At 39.3% G+C, this 24,245-nt stretch overlaps 1 protein-coding gene across 1 annotated transcript in view; it reads right to left on the bottom strand.

Annotated features, from left to right (window-relative positions):
- Nucleotides 1–19,107: 19,107 nt before the first annotated feature.
- ARHGAP20 (Rho GTPase activating protein 20) overlaps nucleotides 19,108–24,245 on the bottom strand; it is a 147,455-nt gene continuing 142,317 nt past the window's right edge. The window contains exon 15 of the mRNA XM_029208693.1: nucleotides 19,108–23,199. Coding sequence (XP_029064526.1) covers nucleotides 21,347–23,199 — 1,853 coding nt within the window. The 3' untranslated portion in view covers nucleotides 19,108–21,346. The remainder of the gene's footprint in view (nucleotides 23,200–24,245) is intronic.

Here is a 24,245-nt window from a genome sequence, read left to right as displayed (position 1 = left end):
GTGGTCAGGAAAGATGCTTGATATGATTTCAGTTTTCTTAAATTTACTGAGGCTTGATTTGTGACCCAAGATGTGATCTATCCTGGAGAATGTTCCATGTGCACTTGAGAAGAAAGTGTAATCTGCTCTTTTTGGATGGAATGTCCTATAAATATCAATTAAATCTATCTGGTCCATTGTGTAATTTAAAGCTTCTGTTTCCTTATTTATTTTCATTTTGGATGATCTGTCCATTGGTGTAAGTGAGGTGTTAAAGTCCCCCACTATTATTGTGTTACTGTCGATTTCCTCTTTTATAGCTGTTAGCAGTTGCCTTATGTATTGAGGTCCTCCTATGTTGGCTGCATATATATTTATAATTGTTATATCTTCTTCTTGGACTGATCCCTTGATCATTATGTAGTGTCCCTATTTGTCTCTTGTAATAGTCTTTGTTTTAAAGTCTATTTTGTCTGATATGGGAATTGCTACTCCAGCTTCCTTTTGATTTCCTTTTGCATGGAATATCTTTTTCCATCCCCTCACTTTCAGTCTGTATGTGTCCCTAGGTCTGAAGTGGGTCTCTTGTAGACAGCATATATATGGGTCTTGTTTTTGTATCTATTCAGCAAGCCTATTTCTTTTGGTTGGAGCATTTAATCCATTCACATTTAAGGTAATGTTCCTGTGACCATTTTCTTAATTGTTTTGGGTTTGCTTTTGTAATTCCTTTTCTTCTCTTGTGTTTCCCACTTAGAGAAGTTCCTTTAGCATTTTCTGTAGAGCTGGTTTGGTGGTGCTGAATTCTCTTAGCTTTTGCTTGTCTGTAAAGCTTTTGATTTCTCCATCGAATCTGAATGAGATCCTTGCCGGTAGAGTAATCTTGGTTGTAGGTTCTTCCCCTCATCACTTTAAGTATGTCTTGCCACTCCCTTGTGACTTGTAGAGTTTCTGCTGAGAAATCAGCTCTTAACCTTATGGAATTTCCCTTGTATGGTGTTTTTCATTTTTCCCTTGCTGCTTTCAGTAATTTTTCTTTGTCTTTAATTTTTGCCAATTTGATTACTATGTGTCTCGGCATGTTTCTCCTTTGGGTTATCCTTTATGGGACTCACTGTGCTTCCTGGAGTTGGGTGGATATTTCCTTTCCCATGTTAGGGAACTTTTTGACTATAATCTCTTCAAATATTTTCTCTGGTCCTTTGTCTCTCTCTTCTCCTTCTGGGACCCCTATAGTGCGAATGTTGTTTTGTTTAATGTTGTCCCAGAGGTCTCCTAAGCTGTCTTCATTTCTTTTCATTCTTCTTTGTTTATTCTGTTCTGCAGCAGTGAATTCCACCACTCTGCCTTCCAGGTCACTTATCCATTCTTCTGTCTCAGTTATTCTGCTACTGATTCCTTCTAATGTAATTTTCATTTCAGTTATTGTATTGTTCATCTCTGTTTGTTTGTTCTTTAATTCTTTTAGGTCTTTGTTAAACATTTCCTGCATCTTCTTGATCTTTGCCTCCATTCCTCTTCTGAGGTCCTGGATCATCTTCACTATCATTATTCTGAATTCTTTTTCTGGGAGGTTGCCTGTCTTCACTTCATTTAGTTGTTTTCTTGTGGTTTTATCTTGTTCCTTCATCTGGTACATAGCCCTCTGCCTTTTCATCTTGTCTATATTTCTGTGACTGTGGTTTTTATTCCACAGGCTGCAGGATTGTAGTTCTTCTTGCATCTGCTGTCTACCCTCTGGTGGATGAGGCTATCTAAGAGGCTTGATGGGAAGGACTGGTGGTGGGTAGAGCTGACTGTTGCTCTGGTGGGCAGAGCTCAGTAAAACTTTAATCCACTTGACTGTTGATGGGTGATGCTGTGTTCCCTTCCTGTTGGTTGTTTGGCCTGAGGCAACCCAACACTGGAGCCTCCCTGGGCTCTTTGGTGGGGCTAATGGCAGACTCCCGGAGGGCTCATACCAAGGAGTATATCCCAGAACTTCTGCTGCCAGTTTCCTTGTCCCCATGGTGAGTCACAGCCATGCCCTGCCTCTGCAGGAGACCCTCCAGCACTAGCAGGTAGGTCTGGTTCAGTCTCCTCTGGGGTCACTGCTCCTTGCCCTGGTTCCCAATGCACACAGTACTTTGTGTGTGCCCTCCAAGAGTGGAGTCTCTGTTTCCCCCAGTCCTGTCAAAGTCCTGCAATAAATTCCCACTAGGCTTCCAAGTCTGATTCTCTAGGAATTCCTCCTCCTGTTCCGGGCCCCCGGGTTAGGAAGCCTGACATGGGGCTCAGAATCTTCACTCCAGTGGGTGGACTTCTGTGGTATAAGTGTTCTCCAGTCTGTGAGTCACCCATGCAGCAGTAATGGGATTTGATTTTACTGTGATTGTGCCCCTCCTACCATCTCATTGTGGCTTTTCCTTTGTCTTTGGATGTGGGGTATCTTTTTTGGTGAGTTCCAGTGTCTTCCTGTCGATGGTTGTCCAGCAGCTAGTTGTGATTCTGGTGTTCTCCTAACAGGGAATGTGAGCACATCCTTCTACTCCACCATCTTTGTTCCTCTCTATCTTTTTGAATTATGGTTTTCTCAGAGTATATGCCCAATAGTGGGATTGCTGTGTCATATCGTAGTTCTATTTTTAGCTTTTTAAGGAACCTCCATACTGTTCTCCAAAATGGCTGTATCAATTTACATTCCCACCAACAGTGTAAGAGGGTTCCCTTTTCTACACGCCTTCTCCAGCATTTATTGTTTGTAGATTTTTTTTTGATGTTCGGGGTAGGAGTTTATTAATTAATTGATTTATTTTTGCTGTATTGCGTCTTTGTTTCTGTGCGAGGGCTTTCTCTAGTTGTGGCATGCAGGGGCCACTCTTCATCGCTGTGTGCGGACCCCTCACTATCACAGCCTCTCTTGTTGCGGAGGCCAGGCTCCAGAAGTGCAGGTTCAGTAGTTGTGGTTTATGGGCCTAGTTGCTCCACGGCATGTGGGATCCTTCCAGACCAGGGCTCGAAGCTGTGTCCCTTGCATTAACAGGCAAATTCTCAACCACTGTGCCACCAGGGAAGCCCTGTAGATTTTTTGATGATGACCATTCTCACCAGTGTGAGGTGAAAACTCATTATAGTTTTGATTTGCATTTCTCTAATAATTAGTGATGTTGAGCATCTTTTCATGTGTTGTCTGGCCATCTGTATGTCTTCCCTAGAGAAATGTCTATTTCGGCCTTCCATCCATTATTGGATTGGGTTGTTTGTGTTTTTTGGATATTGAGCTTCAGAGCTCTTTGTATATTTTGGAGATTAATCCTTTGTCAGTTGCTGCATTTGCAAATATCGTCTCCCATTCTGAGGGTTGTCTTTTCGTCTTGTTTATGGTTTCCTTTATTGTGCAAAAGCTTTTAACTTTCATTAGGTCCTATTTACTTTTGTTTTTATTTCCATTACTCTAGGAGGTGGGTCAACAAGGATCTTGCTGCGATTTATATCAAAGAGTGTTCTGCCTATGTTTTATTCTAAGAGTTGTATAGTGTCTGGACCATGTTCTTGGATTGGAAGAATCAAGATTGTGAATATGACTATACTACCCAAAGCAATCTACAGATTCAATACAATCCCTATAAAACTACCAATGGCATTCTTCACAGAAGTAGAACAAAAAATTTCACAATTTGTATGGAAACAGAAAAGACCCAGAATAGCCAAAGCAATATTGAGAAAGAAAAATGGAGCTGTAGGAATCAAGCTCCCAGACTTCAGACTATTCTACAAAGCTACAGTAATCAAGACAGTATGGTACTGGCACAGAAACAGAAATATAGATCAATGGAACAGGATAGAAAGCCCAGAGATAAACCCACACACATATGGTCACTTTATCTTTGACAAAGGAGGCAAAAATATACAATGGAGAAAAGACATTCTCCTCAATAAGTGGTGCTGGGAAAACTGGACAGCTCTGTGTAAAGAATGAAATTAGAACACTTCCTAACACTGTACAAAAAATTGAAAAAGAAACATTTCTGATGACTAAGATGCTCAGTTTGTTTTGTTTTTTAATCTCCCTCAGGTGAGACGGGATGACTATGGGTGCTGAAGTTAGGTATTTCCCTTCCTCCACATGGAAGTCTAGAGTGGGCTGGAGTTGAGTATAACCTTTCCTCTCTGTTAGGCTCTGGTAAAATAGTTTTCCGTGAGGACAGGCCTTTAACAGGAAGAGAACAGAATGCTCTGGGCATATTTCATAATGGCTACTTTTCTCCTCTCCTTGATGAGAGCTTTAGGGGATCTTTTCTGATCTTCACTGTGAGAGCCTGGTAGGGCTCTTGGAGGTAAAACTGGCAAAAGTCTCTCAAGTCTGGGTACCCTGGAACTCTTAACTCTCGCTGTCATCTGCCCTGAGTCCTCAGCAGTCCATCAACTATAGGTTAAGCATTCTTATTCAGGACTGGTTCCCACAGAGGCTTCTGCTCTGGTAAGCAGTGATTCTCTGTATCCACCTGTCTGTCTTTCTAATTTTTGGGCAGCAGTTTTCTCTGTAATCTCCACTCTTTGATGAATCTGAGAAGAGTTCTTGGTTTTGTTTGTTTAGCTTTTTCCTTATGAGGATGGGTGATAACTTTCAAGCTCCTTACATGCCAGATTAGACTTAAATTTTTTTTTTCCTGTTGAGTTTTGAGAGTTCTTTTTCTATGTATTCTAGATACCAGTCCTTTGTCAAATATGTAGCTTGCAAATATTTTCTCCCAGTCTGTAGCACCACATCCTCTTCATGTGTTGTATGACAGAGGAAAATTTTAAATTCTGATGAGGTCCAAATTATCTTTTTTTTTCCTTCTATATATCATGCTTTTAGTGTCAAATCTAAGCACTATATACCTAGCTCTAGATCCTGAAGATCTTCAGCTGTCTTTTTCCTGAAGATTTTATAGTTCAAAATCTACATTTAAGTACATGATCCATTTGCAATTAATTTTTAAAAAATTATTTATTTTATTTTTGGCCACGTTGTGTCTTTGTTGCTGCGTGCAGGCTCTTCTCTGGTTGCAGTGAGCAGGGGCTACTCTTCATTGCGCTGCATGGGCTTCTCATAGTGGGAGCTTCTCTTGTTGCAGAGCATGGGCTCTAGGGGCATGGGCTTCAGTAGTTGTTGCACACAGGCTCAGTAGTTGTGGCTCGTGGGCTCTAGAGCACAGGCTCAGTAGTTGTGGTGCATGCTTGTAGTTGTTCTGCGGCATGTGGGATCTTCCAGGACCAGGGTTTGAACCTGTGTCCCCTGCATTGGCAGGTAGATTCTTAACCACCGTGCCACCAGGGAAGCCCTCTAATTTTTGTATAAGGTGTGAGGTTTAGGTTGAGGTTCTATTTCTGCCTTAGGACTGTTCAGATTATCAATTACATCTTGATTGAGGTTTGGTAATGTGTGGTTTTTGAGGAATTTTTCCACCTCTTTTAAGCTGTCAAATTTATGAGTGTTAAAAAATATTTGTAGTATTCTCTTACTATCCTTTAAATGGCTGCAGGACCTATGATGATATCCTGTTTTATTCCTGATATTGGTGGTTTATGGGGTTGTTTTCTCATCAGTCTACATAAAGGTTTATCAATTTTATTTTATTTTTATTTATTTATTTATTTTTTGCGGTACGTGGGCCTCTCACTGTTGTGGCCTTTCCCGTTGTGGAGCACAGGCTCCAGATGCACAGGCTCAGTGGCCATGGCTCACGGGCCCAGCCGCTCCATGGCATATGGGATCTTCCCGGACCTGGGCATGAACCCGTGTCCCCTGCATCGGCAGGCAGACTCTCAACCACTGTGCCACCAGGGAAGCCCTATCAATTTTATTAATTTTGTTCAATGAACCAACATTTTGTTTTATGGATAATCTTTATTGTTTTCCTAAATTCAATTTTATAGATTTCTGCTCTAATCCTTATTGCTTCCTTCCTTCTCCTCGCTTTGGGTTATTTTGCTCTTCTTATTAGTTTCTTGAGGTAGGAAGTTAGTTTATTGATTTGAGATCTTTCCTATTTTTAAATTTTTTTAAATTAATTTTTATTGTTGTATAGTTGCTCTACAATGTTGTGTTAGCTTCTACTGCACAGCAAAATGAATTAGCCATACATGTATCCCCTCCCTTTTGGCTTTCCCTCCCATTTAGGACATGACAGGGCATTAAGTAGAGTTCCCTGTGCTATACAGTATGTTCCCATCAGCTGTCTATTTTATACATCGTATCAGTAGTGTATATGTGTCAACCCCAATCTCCCAATTCTTCTCACCCCACCACTTTCCCCCTTGGTATTCATACATTTTTTTCTCTATGTCTGTATCTCTATTTCTCCCTGGCAAATAAGGTCATTTATACCATTTTTCTAGATTCTCCATATATGCATTAATATATGATATTTGTTTTTCTCTTTCTGACTTACTTCACTGTGTATGATACTCTCTAGGTCCACCCACGTCTCTAAAAATGACCCAATTTTGTTCCTTTTTATGACTGAGTAATATTCCATTCTACATATATACCATACCTTCCTTATCCACTCCTCTGTTGATGGACATTTAGGTTGCTTCCATGTCCTGGCTATTGTAAATAGTGCTGCTATGAACATTGGGGTGCATGAGTCTTTTTGAATTATGGTTTTCTCAGGGTACATGCCCAGTATTGGGATTGCTGGTTCATATGGTTGTTCTATTTATAGATTTTTAAGGAAACTCCATACTGTTTTCCATAGTGGTTGTATCAATTTACATTCCCACCAACAGTAAGAGGGCTCACACCCTCTCCAGCATTTCTTATTTTTAGACTTTTTGATGATGGCCATTCTGACCAGTGTGAGGTGATACCTCATTGTAGTTTTGATTTGCATTTCTCTACTAATTAGTGATGTTGAGCATCTTTTCATGTACATCTTGACCATCTGTATGTCTTCTTTGGAGAAATGTCTATTTAGGTCTTCCACCCACTTTTTGATTGGATTGTTTGTTTCTTTGATATTGAGCTGCATGAGCTGCTTATATAATTTGGAGATTAATCCTTTGTCAGTTGCTTTGTTTGCAAGTATTTTCTCCCATTCTGAGGGTTGTCTTTTCATCTTGTTTATGGTTTCCTTTGCTGTACAAGAGCTTTTAAGTTTAATTAGGTCCCATGTGTTTAATTTTTATTTTCATTACTGTAGGAGGTGGGTCAAAAAGATCCTGCTATGATTTATGTCAAAGAGTGTTCTGCCTATGTGTTCCTCAAAGAGTTTTATAGTGTCTGGCCTTAGATTTAGGTCTTTAATCCATTTTGAGTTTATTTTTGTGTATGGTGTTAGGGAGTGTTCCAATATCATTCTTCTACATGTAGCTGTCCAGTTTTTCCAGCACCACTTATTGAAGAGACTGTCTTTTCTCCATTGTATATTTTTACCTCCTTTGTCATAGATGAGGTGACCAAAGGTGTTTGCGGTTATCTCTGGGCTTTCTATCCTGTTCCATTGATCTATATTTCTGTTTCTGTGCCAGTACCATACTGTCTTGATTACTGTAGCTTTGTAATATATTCTGAAGTCAGGGAGCCTGATTCACCAAGCTCTGGTTTTTTATCTGAAGATTACTTTGGCTATTCGGGGTCTGTTGTGTTTCCATACAAATTGTAAAATTTTCTGTTCTAGTTCTGTGAAAAATTCCGTTGGTAATTTGATAGGGATTGTATTGAATCTGTAGATTGCTTTGGGTAGTATAGTCGTTTTCACAAATTGATTCTTTCAATCTAAGAACATGGTATATCTCTCCATCTCTTTGGGTCGTCTTTGATTTCTTTCATCAGTATTTTATAGTTTTTTGTGTACAGGTCTTTTGCCTCCTTAGGTAGGTTTATTCCTAAATACTTTGATATATTCTTTTTGTTGCAATGGTAAATGGGATTGTTTCCTTAATTTCTCTTTCTGATCTTTTGTTGTTAGTGTATAGGAATGAAAGAGATTTCTATGTATTAATTTTGTATCCTGCAACATTACTAAAATCATTGATTAGCTCTAGTAGTTTTCTGGTGGCATCTGTAGGAATTTTTATGTATAGGATCTCATCATCTGCAAACATTGAGACTTTTACTTCTTCTTTTCCAATTTGAAGTCCTCATTTCTTTTTCTTCTCTGACTGCTGTGGCTAGAACTTCCAAAATTATGTTGAATAAGAGTGGTGAGACAAGGGGTGAGACACCCTTGTCTTTTTCCTGATGTTAGAGGAAATCCTTTCAGTTTTTCAGCATTGAGAATGATGTTTGCTGTGGGTTTGTCATATATGGCCTCTATTATATTGAGGTAGGTTCCTGCTATGCCCACTTTGTGGAGAGTTTTTATCATAAATTGGTGTTGAATTTTGTCCAAAGCTTTTTCTGCGTCTACTGAGATCATATAGCTTTTATTCTTCAATTTGTTAATATGGTGTATCACATTGATTGAGTTGCATATATTGAAGAATCCTTGCATCTCTGGGATAAACCCCACTTGATCATGGTGTATGATCCTTTTAATGTGTTGTTGGATTCAGTTTGCTAGTATTTTGTTGAGGATTTTTGCATCTATGTTCATCAGTGATATTGGCCTGTATTTATTTGTGGTATCTTTGTCTGGTTTTGGTATCAGGGTGATGGTGGCCTCATCGAATGAATTCTGGTGTGTTCCATCCTCTGCAATTTATTGGAAGAGTTTGAGAAGGATAGGTGTTAGCTCTTCTCTAAATGTTTGATGAATTGACCTGTGAAGCCATCTTGTCCTGGACTTTTGTTTGTTGGACGATTTTTAATCACAGTTTCAGCTTCATTCCTTATGATTGGTCTGTTCATATTTTCTATTTCTTCCTGGTTCAGTTTTCGAAGGTTGTATTTTTCTAAGAATTTGTCCATTTCTTCCAGATGGTCCATTTTATTAGCATATAGTTTATGCTTGTAGTACTCTCTTATGATGTTTTGTATTTCTGTGTTGTCAGTTGTAACTTCTCCTTTTTCACTCCTAATTTTATTGATTTGAGTCCTCTTCTTTTTTTTCTTGATGAGTCTGGCTAAAGGTTTATCAATTTTGTTTATCTTCTCAAAGAACTAGATTTTGGTCTTACTGATCTTTGCTATTCTTTTCCTCATTTGTATTTTGGTTATTTCTGCTCTTATATTTATGATTTCTTTCCTTCTACTAACTTTGGGTTTTATTTGTTCTTCTTTCTCTAGTTGCTTTAGGTGTAAGTTTAGGTTGTTTATTTGAGGTTTTTCTTGTTTCTTGAGGTAGGATTGTATTGCTATAAACTTCCCTCTTAGAACTGCTTTGGCTGCATCCAATAGGTTTTGGGTCGTGGTGTTTTCATTGTCATTTTTTTCTAGGTATTTTTTGATTTCCCCTTTGATTTCTTCAGCAATCTCTTGGTTCTTTAGTAACGTGTTGTTTAGCCTCCATGTGTTTATTTTTACAGTTATTTTCCTGTAATTGATTTATAATCTCCTAGCATTGTGGTTGGAAAAGATTCTTGACATGATTTCAATTTTCTTAAATTTACCAAGGCTTTATTTGTGAGCCAAGATGTGATCTATCCTGAGAATATTCCATGAGCACTTGGGAAGAAAGTGTAATCTTCTGCTTTCAGGTGGAATGCCCTATAAATATCATTTAAGTCTACTTGGTCTCTTGTGTCATTTAAAGCCTGTGTTTTGGTCTGGATTATCTGTCCACTGGTGTAAGTGGGATGTTAAAATCCCTCACTGTTATTGTGTTACTGTCGATTTCTCCTTTTATGGCTGTTAGCATTTGCCTTATATATTGAGGTGCTCCTATATTGGGTGTATAGATATTTATAATTGGTATATCTTCTTCTTGGATTGATCCCTTTACCATTATGTAGTGTCCTTCCTTGTCTCTTGTAACAGTCTTTATTTTAAAGTCCATCTTGTCTGGTATGAGTATTGCTACTCCAGCTTTCTTTTGATTCCCATTTGCATGGAATATCTTTTTCCTTCCCCTCACTTTCAGTCTGCATGTGCCCTTAGGCCTGAAGTGGGTCTATTGTAGACAGTGTATACACGGGTCTTGTTTTTGTAATCCATTCAGTTAGTTGTGTCTTTTGGTTGGAACATTTAATCCATTTATATTTATGGTAATTATATATATGTATGTTCCTATTACCATTTTCTTAATTGTTTTGTGTGTGTTCTTGTAGGTCCTTTTTTATGTTCTTGTGTTTCTCGCCTAGAGAAGTTCCTTTAGCATTTGTTGTAAAGCTGATCTGGTGGTGCTGAATTCTCTTGGCTTTTGCTTAAAGGTTTTGTTTTCTCTGTCAGATCTGAATGAGATCCTCCCTGGGTAGAGTAGACTTGTTTGTAGCCTTTGCCCTTTCATAACTTTAAATGTCTTGCCACTCCCTTCTGACCTGCAGAGTTTCTGCTGAAAAATTAGCTGATAACATTATGGGGATTCCCTTGTAGGTTATTTGTTTCCCCTTGCTGCTTTTAACTTTTCTTTGTATTTAATTTTTGTTACTTTAATTAATATTTGTCTTGGCATGTTTCTCCTTGGGATTATCCTGTATGGAACTCTCTGTGCTTCTTGGAGTTGACTATTTCCTTTCCCATGTTAGGGAAGTTTTCAACTATAATCTCTTCAAATATTTTCTCAGGCCGTTTTCCTTTCTCTTCTTTTCTGGGACCCCTATAATTTGAATGTTTGTGCATTTAATGTTTTCCAAGAGGTCTCTGAGACTGTCCTTATTCTTTTCATTCTTTTTCTTTATTCTGCTCCTTGGCAGTTATTTCCACCATTCTATCTTCCAGCTCACTTATTTGTCCTTCTGCCTCAGTTATTCTGCTGTTGATTTCCCCTAGTGTATTCTTCATTTCAGTTATTGCGTGGTTCTTCACTGATTGTTTGTTCTTTAGTTCTTCTAGTTCCTTTTTAATCTTCTTGATCTATGCCTCTATTCTATTTCCAAGATCTTGGATCATCTTTACTGTCATTATTCTGAATTCTTTTTCAGGTAGATTGCCTATTTCCCTATTTCCTCTTCATTTATATGGTCTTGTGGGATTTTATGTTCTTCCTTCATCTGCAACATGCCTCTCTGTCATCTCATTTTGTCTAACTTACTGTTTTTATGTTCTTCTTTCTGCAGGTTGCAGGGTCTTAGTTCCTCTTGCTTCTGTTTTCTGCCCCCTGGTGAGTGAGGTTGGCCCAGGGGCTTGTGCAGGTTTCTTGGTGGGAAGGCCTGGTGCCTGCGCTATGGTGGGTGGAGTGAGTCTTTTCCCCTGAAGTCCAGGTCCTCATCAAGTGGTGTGTCTTAGGGTGTCTGTGAGCTTAGTACAACTTTAGGCAGCCTGCCTACTGATGGGTCGGGCTGTGTTCCTGTCTTGCTGGTTGTTTGGAGTGAGGTGTCTAGCACTGGAGCCTGCAGGCAGTTCTGTGGGGCTTGGTCTTGGTGTTGATATGGATACTTTTAGGAGCACATACACTGATTAATATTCCCTGACCTGGGAATTCTCTGGTGGTCCCGCATCCTGGAGCCTATGCTCCCATCCCAGAGGCCCAGGCCTGACCCCTGGCTGGGGAACCAAGAGCCCACAAGCCACACAGTGTGACCTGAGAGAAAAGGAAAGAAAAAAAATGAAAAGAAAACAAACAGATGAACAAAACCCAAGACAAATAGCAAAAACAGCATCAAACAAACAGCAGCAACAACAACACAGCACACAAACACACACACACACTCAGAAAAAAAGAGAAAAAATTAAAAAATGTAAGAAAATTTAAAAAACAAGGGAACAGACCAACAAACAAAAGAATTCTAATATGAGAACAGTCAATAAGGGCTAAACTAACAAAAACAAAGAATGAAAAATAAAGCAAAACAGAAAGCAAACAGACAACATAAAAAGTGAAGAAAACATAAAATATACACATAAAAACAATGTAAAGAAGAAAAATAAAATAAAAAATAGATAAGGAAGAAGAAAAACAAGGAAATAAACCACAAAGAAACAAAAAGTAAATTAAAAATAGAGAAATAAAAAATTTCATATATTGGAAAAAGATTAAAAAGAATAAATACCAAAAATAAAAGGCAAAAAAATAATAAAAGTAACAATGCCAACAACTGAGCAACATAAAACAAAATAAGAATAATAGTAAGAAGAATATTTTCCTGGGGCCTCCTCTGTCAGTGTCCTTGCTCCCACAGTGAGCCAGAGCCAATCCCGCCTCCCCAGGAAGCCCCCAATACCTCTAGGTAGTTCTCTGGACCTGCTGTGGGCACTGTGGAGCCAGCACAGACTCTGACATGGCCCGATTCCCACATGCACTTGTCCCCAGCGTCCAGTGCTGCAAAGGCTAGACTGGTTTCAAATGTTGAAACACTTGCTGTCTATTCAGGAATTCCAGAGATGCAGGATTTGTCCAGCCAATCTCAGGGATTTAATCCACAGCTTGTGCAGCTGCATGGAAAGATTTCTGTTCCTCTTCCTTAGTCGCACCACCCCTGGGGCTCAGCTTTGGTTTTTACCCTACCTCTGCGTGTGTGCTGCCCTCAGGCTCTTTTCCTTGCCCAGGTGGGAGGGGGTGAAAGCAGAGGCTGCTTGGGGCACACTTACTCACTCATGCCGGGGCCTGAGTACTGCAGCCACAATTGGAGTGCCTGCAGTTTGCCTGAGGCAGTGGGTCCAGCAGGTAGTTGGAACAGACCGTGGCTCTGGTGAATGGGAGTGGTGGCGGCCCTGCCCCTCATGCACCTCTCAACAATAGTGACGCCCTTTCTAGGCAGACTAAGCTTTCTCTACAGGCATTCCCAGCCACGTGCCACCTCATTCCCGTCTCCTCTGCTGCATCCAGACAGCCCACAGTGTTCCTCTCCCTGGATCCTTTCCCCCAGCCCCATGCTTTAGAATGCAGCCCCCAGCAGCATCGGCAGATTCTTGTCCCAGGCAGGGGTGCCCAGGGCTGATTCCCAAGGAGGCTTTGGGATGGGTGGCACTCAGGTCCGCAGAGCCCACATGGGCAGAGGAGACCCTGATCAGAGGGGGGGAGTGGGCTTGCTCAGGTGGGAGCTCCTCCCAGTGCCTGTGGAGGCTGAAGAAGCAGGTGGTTGGGAAAAGGGGTTATAATGGCTCTGCCCCTTGCGTGCCACTCAACACTGATGTCTTATTCTTATTTTATGGTATCTCAGGCTTTTTCTGAGGACTTTCCCAGTTGTGGAGCTTCTTACTCCTGTCCCTTCAGTCTGTATTTTCACAGCCAACAGTTGTCCCTTCCCTGGGTCCGTGCTCCAAACCCTACTTTCCAGTGCCCAGCTCCTTTTCACAACTGGCAACTCAATTCGGGAATGTGCAGAGCTGCAGTGTAGACCCTGCCTGCAGTTCTTACTTTGTCTTGCCTTCCACAGACCGTGTACTGTATTCTCCTTTGATCCCCATGAAGGTCCTTTTCTCTCCCAGCTGATTTTCCCACCATGAGTTTTTCTGAGTCTGGGGACCTCCACTCACCTTCAGCTTCCTGCTGGGGTTGCTGGTCCCTTTTCTGATTCCTTTTTTTTTTTTTTTTCATTCTTTCATTTTTTTAGGTGTCCAGAGTCTTCCACTAATGTTCAGCAGATGCTCTGTGGGAATTGTTCCATCCATAGATGAATTCCTTCTGTATCCATGAGGAGTGATGAATTCCGTGTCTTCCTATTCCACCATCTTGACTCCTCTCCTTTCCTCTTTTTTAGTGTAAGCACTTAGTATTATGAATTTTCCTCTTGACATTGCTTTAGCAGTATACCACATATTTTGATATGTTGTATTTTCATTTACTTCTATCATCTAAAAAAATTTCCTTTGAAACTTCCTCTTTGACCAATGGATTATTTAGCAGTATGTTGTTTGGTTTCCATGTGTTTGAATATTTTCCTGTTATCTTTCTGTTATTGATTTCTAGTTAGATTGCATTGTGGTCAGAAAACATTCTGCATGATTTTGACTTTTAAAAAATGTTGATGTTTGTTTTGTGGCCCAGGATATGGTCTGTTTTGTTTTATGTTCCATGGGCAATTGAAGAGAATGTGTATTTTGTTATTGTTGGGTGAAGTGTTCTAAAATGCCTATTATAACCTTTTGGTTCATGGTGCTGGTGAGATCTATATACTTGTTGGTTTTCTGTCTAGTTGTTCTATCAATTGTTGAGAGAGGAGTGTTGAAATCTTCAACTGTAATTGTGGTTTTATCTCTCCTTTCAGTTATGTCATTATTTGCTTTACATATTTTGAAGATTTGTTGTTTGTTCATACAAATTTAGGGTTGTTATATCTTCTTGAAGGATTGAGGCTTTTATTGTTATGTGATATCCCTTTCTGTCTCTGGTTATTTTCCTTGATCTGAAGTTTACCTTATCCAATTTTAATATAGCCACTCCTCCTTTCTTTTGATTAATGATTGCATGGTATATCTTTTTCATCCTTTTACTTTCAACTTATCTATGTCATTGAATTTGAAGTGAGTTTCCTGTAGATAGGACATAGTTAGGCAAGGTTCTTTTTGTTTGTTTTTTTAATCCACTCTGTCAATCTTTGCCTTTTGATTGATACATGCAGATCATTTATATTTAAGGTAATATATGTTGGAGCTTAAGCATGCCATTTTATTGTCTGTTTTCTATTTTTTCCTCTACTTTTTGTTCTTCTGTCTCTATTCTTTCTCTATTCTGTGGCTTAAACATTTTTTTAAGGATTCCATCCTGATTTACTTATGGTGTTTTGGAAAGAAATGTTCTCCAAATATATAGTTTCTGTAGTTGCCCTAATTATTACAATATACATATATAGCATATTACATTCTACTGTTATCAACCTTTTACCCCTTCTAGTGAAGTATGGAGACCTCATTTCTATTAGGTCCCTTTATTTTTTCCACTTTTAAATATCATTGTCTTGAGTATCAAATGGTGTTATAATTTTAGTTTCAAGCATCAAATATGACTTCTAAAACTCATGTGAACAGTCAACCATTATATACTATTATTTCTCCCTTCCATTGCCCTTTCTTCCTGATGCTCCAAATTCCCTTACTCTAGCATTTACTTTCTGTTTAAAGAAATTCCTTTGGCCAGTCTTTAAGAGTCTGTCTGTTAGTGACAAATTCTTTAAAGTTTTCCTTCATCTGAGAAGGTCTTTATTTCTCCTTCATTTACAAAGGACAGTTTCACTGTATATGGGATTCTGGGTTGACAGTTCTTTTCTTTCAGCACTTGCAAAATGTGCCACTTTCTTCTGTCCTCCATAGTTTCAGATGATAATTTAATTTGGTGTTCCCCTATAGGTAAGGTGTTTTTTACTGCTTTCAACACTTTTTTCATCATTAGTCTTCAAACATTTAGTTGTGATGTGTCTTTCTTTGCATTTATCCAGTTTGGGTTTCACTCAGCTTCTTGAATGTATAGCTTTGTATATTTTATCAAATTTGGGAAGTTTTTAGATATCATTTCTCTGAATACTGTTTCAGCCCTACCCTCTCTCCTTCTGAAACTCTGATGATACAAATGTTGGATCTTTTGTTACTGTTACACAGGTCTCTGAGGCTCTGTTCATTCTTATTTATTTTAGTCTATTTTCTCTGTTGTTCAGATTGTGTAAATTCTATCTGTCCTCAAGTCCACTGATTCTATCCTCTGTCATCTCCACTCTGTTACTGAGTTTTAAAAATATGTTATTGTATTTTTCAGTTCTACAATTTTCATTTGGCCCTTTTGTACAACTTCTATTTCTTTGGTAGGATTTTCTTTCTTTTCTTTTTCATTTGTTTCAAGATAATTTGTATTTATTTGCCCATTGACACATTTTTAAGATGGCTGCTTTTAAATCATCTTGATGTTGGTGTCAGTTGTCTTTTCTCACTGAAGTTGTGATTTTCCTGGTTCTTGGTATGATAGGTGATTTCAAATTGTATCCCGGACATTTTGTCTGTTATGCTAGGAGACTCTGGGCCCTATTTAAATCTTTTATTTTAGTAGGCAGTCACCTTGTTTAGCTTTAGCACATAGGCCCTGGCCTACCAGGCATTGTAGGTCCATTGATAGTTTTTCAGAACCTTTGTGGTGCTACTTTGATCTGTTCTCAGCCAGAGAAGCCTATTTGTTCTTTGCCCTGAGACTCCCCAGGCTGAGTGCTTTTTGTGGTATAGAATCCCTCCCTTCCATGGCTTCTGGCCATCCTAGTGTCTTTGGGTGGTTGGGTTGGGGGGAGTCTTATGCCTGCTGGGGCAAAGATGCTTCCCAGACTGAACTGCTTGTTGTGACTGAATCCTTTCTGTTATTGCCTGGCCGTTCCAGTATCTCCCAGTGGGGGAGGGAAGTCTCAGGCCTGGCCACTTAGTGTGGCTCAACTCTCCCTTTTGCTGGTGGTGCCTGGCTTACCCAATGGTGTCAGAAGGACTCCCTCTGATCTGGGAAAGGAATGCACATATCTCTGCTGCCTTCGTTTGCTAGGTTGGAAAAGGCCGGGCCTGGCTCTCCTTCTTCTGTTGGCTGAGGGGATGTAAGATGCTCTGTTACTGTGGTTTTTTCCAGTCCTAGGGTTCTGAACCAATTCACCCATCTTTTAGGGTTCTCCTTTGGTTGTCCTTTGCATTGTTTCCAGGATATATAGATATACTTAGAGAGAAGGAGCAGGGAGACACAAGTCTATACAATTTTGTTTGGACCACCTTTCAGCCCAACTATTTTTACATTTATCATAGGTTTCTGAATTATTTCTGATACTGAATGATTCTCTTAGAGATATCTAGCTGAGACACAGTAACTTAGCAAAGTTTGTATTGGTCCTCATACATAACTTGTATCTGCTTTATTATGGAAGAGGTATTATCATCATCCCTATTTTAAGGTGAAAGTGAAAAAAAAGAGCCTGTGGTCAGAATGAGCTTCTAGCTGAATGTACCTAGAACATAGGGCTATTGTGAGCATTAAATGAAATAAAACTAATAATGCTCTGGTTGCCAGTGCATGCAGGCAACAGTGAGTGCCCAATGTTACTGCTCTCCTTCTACACAGCCCAAATTTTCCCTTAGTTCTTTAAAGTCCCTGAACACAGGAACAATCTATCTTTTTTTACCTTTATCCTGGGGGCTAGAATAGTACCTGGAAATAAAAATTAAACTGCCTGACCAGTGTACATATCACTTGTAATATCTCCATCTCTCCCTAGCCATACTCTTTCCCTTTTCTTAATTTTCCTTGAACTCTTTGTGACTCAGTGAATTAGCTCATCTACAGCTTTCCTCCCCCTCTGTTCATTTGCTGTAAGCTTCAAGCAGTAAGCTTCTCTGTGTTCATGTATTTTGATGATTCTCTGCTTCTCAGTCATCTCATTCTTGGGGCAAAGATGTAAAATGTCTTTTTTCTTCTGAAAATTTTAGGCAGTAACCATCAGTCCCTATGACCTGGTAGAGACAGAGTATTTCTTTACAGCAACCATTTTACTGGCCCAGAGTAATGGACCTACCTCACAAGTACAGGTTTTTAGCTAATTTATTTACTCCTCATAGCAGATCAAGAGGCTGTAAGAAGTTCTAAATTTAATTCCAAGTTACTGTAATCTAAAAATTAAACCTAGATGAGTGAAAACAACTAGCATTTAAATCTTAATGTCTCCCAAACCCACATCTTCTATTGTCATATAAAATCAAACTCCTGAAAACATATTTACTTTGCCTTAAGAAATTAAATAGGTTAGAAAAACACTCTGAACTATCTACAGATACACATGCCCTCTGACGTTGCACAATGAGAACACACGTTGTACAAATTAAGAAACAACATACATCTATTACCACCCTGTGCATATTTCTTTGGGACTTGGAAACAAAATTTTCCAAATTACACCTCAGAGCCTTCTGCCAATTCTACCACATATCTGACATTATACAGAACTAAAGTTTACTTAGTTCCCCTTTTTAAAAATAATACAAATGAAGGATTTATACTCACAGGTGGCTTAGGAACAGAGTAGACTCATACTTGGGGTAGAAAGCACAGAACTCAAGAGTACTCTTCCTTTCAGCAGGAAACTTAGCTTATGAGATATCCTTGTAACCAGACTAGATATTAAAGAAGTTAACGTTTTACCCAGCTTTATTATTCATTTTTTTCTTTGTATTGAAATAAACAGTTTGCAAAGACTTCCTCTCAAGTCATTAAAACATGGCCAGGTAGGAAAAGATCAGTTAAACACTTACTACCATAATTTGGATTAAGATACATAATATTCTTATTTTCAAAGACAAAATATGCCATTGGTTCAAGGATACATTAGATCCTTTCAATTTGATGCCATACCATGAAAAGCAGAAAAACACAAAGTGAGATAATTTATTGAATCCAATGTTTTTAGTAGATTAAGCCTCTTCTTTAAAAGCAAAAATCATCTTTATATTTTGCTCAGAGCAAACCATTTTTTTTCTGGACTAAGGTAGTATATTTTTTTGGATATTCTTGAAATGGTGCTTAAACTTATATAGAGTGAACTTCCATGAACTTTGAGAAGGCAAAGATGCAGCAGTCATGGGAAATGAGAATATTTGATAAGTTTACCTGACTTCATAAGTACTGATGTCTTGTAGTATCTGGATCCAGACATCTTGGGATGTCTGGACGTGTCTCGAGTCAACTGGATACTCTGGTCAGAATGGTTCAAATTTAGACAAGAAAATCTCATACAATCAATTAAACTGAGTTGATGGTTCTCTGATATGAGAATATAGACTTAATACGTATCTGATTCTAGGAGCACAGTGTAAATATAATATCTAAGAAAAATGAAGACTTTGTGTATGAAGCATAACTTGTTTGGTAAACAGTAAGATTAGAAAACTATAAAAGAAAAAAACCTCTTTTTCTAGAGAGACTAACCATGGCCTATGACTAAAAGCTCAAAGATCCAATTCAACATTAATTACATTTTATGAAATTTCCAATGTTAAGCAGAAATTGGGCTCATTAGCTAAAATGAGTCTACAAAGGGCAATATTGCTCTGGTGGGACTGTTAACTCTGAAGAATGGTGTTTTATTTAATAGACAAAATGGACTTCATACATATCCATTATCAGTGCCTTTAAAACCAAACAACTTTAAAATTTAGCAGCAGTTTCTGCAAGTACAAAAATACACATTTATTACATAACATATGGTAGTAAAATTTGTCAAGATATATTATACAAACTCAAAAGCATTTTAGATAAAGCATTGGTCTAATATATTATAGATTGACAGAGTATGATAAAATGACATGTAGTCTGTCTTCAAATCATACAATATAATACTTTACAGCAATATTAACTATTCACATTAAATGTTACAGGAGTATCTAAGGGAACACAGAGAGTAGGAATGGTTATTGAAGAACCTCAGCATCTATTTTCTTCCATGCTTCAAACTGAGTGGATGATTTCCTATCCATCAATATGAAAGCAAAAAGGATAGAACTATTATTTTGTTAAGTAGAGAAGCAATTTCTTCTAGAAAGACACTCCAAGCCATAAGAGCTTCATTCACATCTTGTGGTTCTGCAGTAGTATGCCCTAAGGGTGAGGGGAATCCCTGTTGCCTTTATATATTATACCACAAAAGATGCCTATGGACACTTAGGAGTCTAAATATAGGAGTGGTTAGTTATAAGGTAAAATCTACTTCACATCTGTGACTGAGATGGCCAGTGTCATAAAGGAGCTCTTTGGAGAGGGTTCTAAAAGTTAATTATAATGCTTAGGACAAACAGGGCCATGTCCCCTAGAGGTAGGTAGCACCTAGAGCTAATACTGAAAGGATTTCTTCTATCTTACAGAAAACATTATTTTTTTTTTCTATAACTGAAAAATGCAACCTTTAGGACAACAGTGAAAGAACATTTTGACATGAAAGTTTCTGGGTGGCTGAGAAAAATAATTTGGAATTAAGCAAATTTGTGGGAGGAAGGTCCATCTGATACTGAACTAAAGAAACCAAATGGGCTCTAAGCAACTTCTTATAAGTATTTAAAATGAAGGAAGATGCACATCCATTTCTGATTCTACCCCTTCACACTGGCTGGCAAGGCCAAATAATCCATGGAAATAATCCAGGAGAGGTACTGGTATAAACTTTAAGGCAAGAGAGGAGAAATGTCCATGGATATGAAATGAACCAATGGGGTATAAACCATGAATCATTTGGAACAAAGAATATGTAAAAACTTCTGGAGGTAAGAAAATCCAAAGCCGATGACTGTCTGAAAGGAGGCCTGACAGCCACTCTTATGGCTCCTCTATTCTGTGACTCTTTATAACCTGCCAACCTCAAAACTGTTCTCAACTGCCAAGTGACAATCAGAAAAGGGATGATTTACCAGTAATTTTTTCTGGCTGACTAATCTAAGAGGCAAGGAGCAGAAAAAAATTTCAACAAAGAGGAGCCATGCTTTGATCACATGTTGGCAACAGCAATCGTGTAACAGAGAAAGGACTGCTGTGGCAGTTTTTTCCTCCACACTAAGACAGCAAACACAGTCAGAAGGTCACGTTATAATAGGAAAAATGCATTTCTGGAGAATGTTTCTAGCTCAGGCACCTTGCAAGGACATTGAAATGAGCAACCATCTCCTTCTTTCTCCTCACAGTTCTGTGTCCTGGAACCTCTGCAGAGCAATGAAACACTAATGGAAAAGCACAACCAACACAACCAAAGAAACAAAACAAACAAACAAAAACCATTATATCATGGTACTCATGGCTCTTGAATCACTGTAGTTTTCTTCCTCTCTAGTTGCATCAATGGGCTAATACCTGAAATGATGTTGCGAGGGCATGTGACTGACTATAAGATGTCACAGAAATGGCCACTGGTTCAGATTTGGGGAAAAGTTTCAAATAATTTCCTTTATTATTGAACATGTTTTCCTTCTGTAGCTTTGATTAGTGGCATTTTTCTTGCCTACTTATTAAACACATTCCATGGAATGTGGATGGTTTCTTTCCACCCTTCCCTCTCTCTCTCCAGTTTCTATTCTTCACTTTTGACTTCCTGGCTTTCTCAGGTTACTAATTTCATCATACATGGCATGTTTCCTCTACAGAAGATGCTTTCTCTAGCCCTCTGCTTGTAGCTCTTAAAACGCATGACAGGATCAAACCATGCTCTAATAAGGAAAAGCCTCCCAAACACTTAGGTGACAAAAGTTTTTAGTCTAAACTTTTTGCCAAATAGTCTCAATAAAGAGAATTCTTTTGTTGTCCTAAGTATTAGCAATGATTATCCTTATGCTACCCATCCCAGGTATTTTACACAAAGAGGTCATAATAATTATTATCTTTATATCATGATTAGCCCAGTTTCTGTTCTTGTAGACATCAGATTCTTATTGTGGTTAAATGTCTTTGGTCAAATGTCTGTCCTCAACATCACAAACCACTGTAGGCCCTGAGTCTGGGCTGCACACATGATCCACAGTCAAAGAGCTGGGTGAGGATCTTCCGTGAGGCAGAGTACCAGGAGAACACTGCCCACTAATCTCTCCTTCCTTGGGTGACTTCATACAAAGCCCGAGTCTGTCTTCCACTAGGCTGACTGGAGAGCTACAGTGTTTCTCTGAGTCCTGGCTGGGGTAAGAACTATACCAGCGGGCTGTTTGCACAGCTCCAAGTCCTTCAGCCGCCCTTCGGGGCATGTCTTTCTGTCTCTCATGCAGTGCGTTGGCTTCTGGAACACCAGAAGCATGTGGAGGAGGCTCTGTGTGTCCTTTTAGAGAACCTATTTTATTTTCCTCTGGTCTGGGTGCCCTTGCCTTCTTTTTGAGGGACCAGTTTTTCAAACTGGCTACTCCATTTCTCAACCATGTGCTGGGGTGAAGAGTTACAGAATGCATTTGTGAATGCCACTCTACACTGTCCTTTTTTGTATAAGCCAGGTGGCCGCTGGCCTGCCCTGATGAGGGACCAGGAATTCCAGAAATGAGGCTGGAACTGCTAAAGTCAGAAGAAAGCTCTTCCTGCTTTCTTTGAGCCTGAAAAGTGCAATCTATTGGAGAGGAAGTTTCAGTGGGTGTAAACACGGAGTGTTCAGAAATCTGAGAAAAAGCACTGTCTTGGGAGCTCACTGATGAGCCAGATGGAGAAGTGCCTGGGGAGGACAAGCTGGAATAGCTAGTCCTTGAGCAAATGTTTAATCTTGGGGGTAAAACCTTATCAGTGTTTTGGTTTGTGGCACTAGTCTTGCCCACCTCAATCCCCATGACCAAACTCTGATTAATAAGCTTTTGCCCCTCCATTTGCAAAGACTTGTGCCGCTTGAGATAATCCTCCTCTCCATGCAAGAGACTGGCTTCATAGCTGGCTTTATGTTGTTTCTTTGAATGAATCCCCCTGAGATAGGTCAGTTTGCAGTGTTGGTCATCAATGTTGGGCTCTGAGCATCGCCGGTGCCTCCTTGAACTCTTGAGGGTATCTGTTGTGTGTGGTGGGGAGTATCCAGATGTATCTGTATCAAAGGTCTGGTTCCTGGGATGATCACATGAGGACATGTGACTATAAGATGCCATGGAGATAGCTACTGGCTTGGATTTAGGAAAAAGTTTTACATGATTTCCTTCATTATCAGACAAGCTTTTCTTCTTAACATTTTTATTAGTGGCATTTTTCTTGATATCAGTGCCTATGACTAAACTCTTTTTAAAACATGTCTTACCCTCTTCCTGGAGGGGTTGATTCTGATTCAGATGGCTCTCATCTTTTTTCGAGAGAACTGCATCACAGCTGGACTTGCGTAGCTTTTTCTGATAAAACTCCCTGAGATAGGAAAGCTTTGAATCTAGATAGTCGTAGCTGGGCTCTGAGCAGCGCCGGTGTCGCCTCAAGCTTTTTGGAGCATCTGCTGCAGTTGTGGACAGGTGGCTGGGCGTGCTCATGCCAGAGGGGGCCCTGGCATGATCCTGCAGGGGTTCCTTTGTGTACACTGCAATGTTCACTGGCTTGGATTCAAGAGGCTGCTCCATTTGAATGTCTTCATCTTTAGAATGGTCTAAGTCAAAGTCGCTCAGGGTTAAAAGACCTTCTGCCTCAGGCTGGTCGAGGTCATAGTCACTGAGGGTTAACACAGAGTCCATGCTCCTGCTACCCTGACCAAGTTTCTTTACCAAGTCACTACACGGGGCATCAACATCCTCGTTCAGCTCATTCTCCAAGCTGTCATAGGAGGAGTCATTCAGTTGGAAGCAAGAGATATCTGTTGAAAAAGCGAATCATGATTATTGTTTTTACTTACCCAACTGTGATGATGTTTAGCTTAATTCTGTTTTCATGCAGATTGTTCAAATTCCTACTCTAAAGAAAGAAAGGATCTTTCACAGTCTTCCCAGTAGTAAGTGCAGAATTAAAAATAAACTGTTGGGGTATAATAGATTTACCTCAGTTCCTGAAGAAATGGGCTTTCCTTAAGTAAGATTTCCTCAAAGCAATGAGGAGATACCAAGAAACAGTTAAAAATATAAAGGAATTAATGCCAGATATACCCAGGTTCTGAATAAGACTCTTGTCTTTTAAATGGATTAGCTGGTGGATATACATAATTAACTCTAGTCTCAGAGATACCATTTACTAACCCTAACAATCTCTATTTGACAAAGATTTTTTACTATCCTTTATTTAATCTTTAATACAACCATCACAGTTAGATATTATGGTTTATCCATATTTATAAACGAAGATAATGATTTTCAGTGGCATAGAATAATTGGCCAAAGGTAACGTAACTAATAATTGGTGGTACAGGAATTCATAATCTGGAACGTTGAATGTCTTTACCCCTAACACACCCTGGCTTGCCCCATGATGCTAGTTGTTTTTAAAGTGTTTTTGCAGTGCACTAGAATTCTGAGAAGTCTCAGGGACCTCTAGGAGGAAGGTGAGGAGCAAAAAAACCAGGGCTGCCTCTACTGCCTCTGGGCCTCCTACTCCAGTTTCAACCACAGCAGCTGTGTTATTCATATTGGGGTTCCTTGTAAAGTTTTATTTAAAGAAAGGTTAAAAACATCATACCATATAATGCTGCCACTAACAACTTCTTGGAGTTTGGAACCTTGTCTTATACATTTCTTAACACTACCACAGTGTTAACATACTCTGACCTATTAGCAGGCCTTCTAAGGAAGGAGCAGAAGTCCTAGGCCCACTAACCCAGGTGAGAGGCCCCTTCACCTGAGCTGCTGTGGGCTCCAGGATAACCACTGTCCCAGCTGATCTTCACAGATGTGTGTCTGTTTCCCACAAAAA

The sequence above is a fragment of the Monodon monoceros genome, unplaced genomic scaffold (genome assembly GCF_005190385.1).
Source record: "Monodon monoceros isolate NGI ecotype Baffin Bay Population unplaced genomic scaffold, NGI_Narwhal_1 Super_Scaffold_7, whole genome shotgun sequence".
Lineage (NCBI taxonomy): Eukaryota > Metazoa > Chordata > Mammalia > Artiodactyla > Monodontidae > Monodon > Monodon monoceros.
The sequence above is the reverse complement of the archived record's forward strand: the minus strand, read 5'-3'. Positions and strand labels throughout refer to the sequence as shown.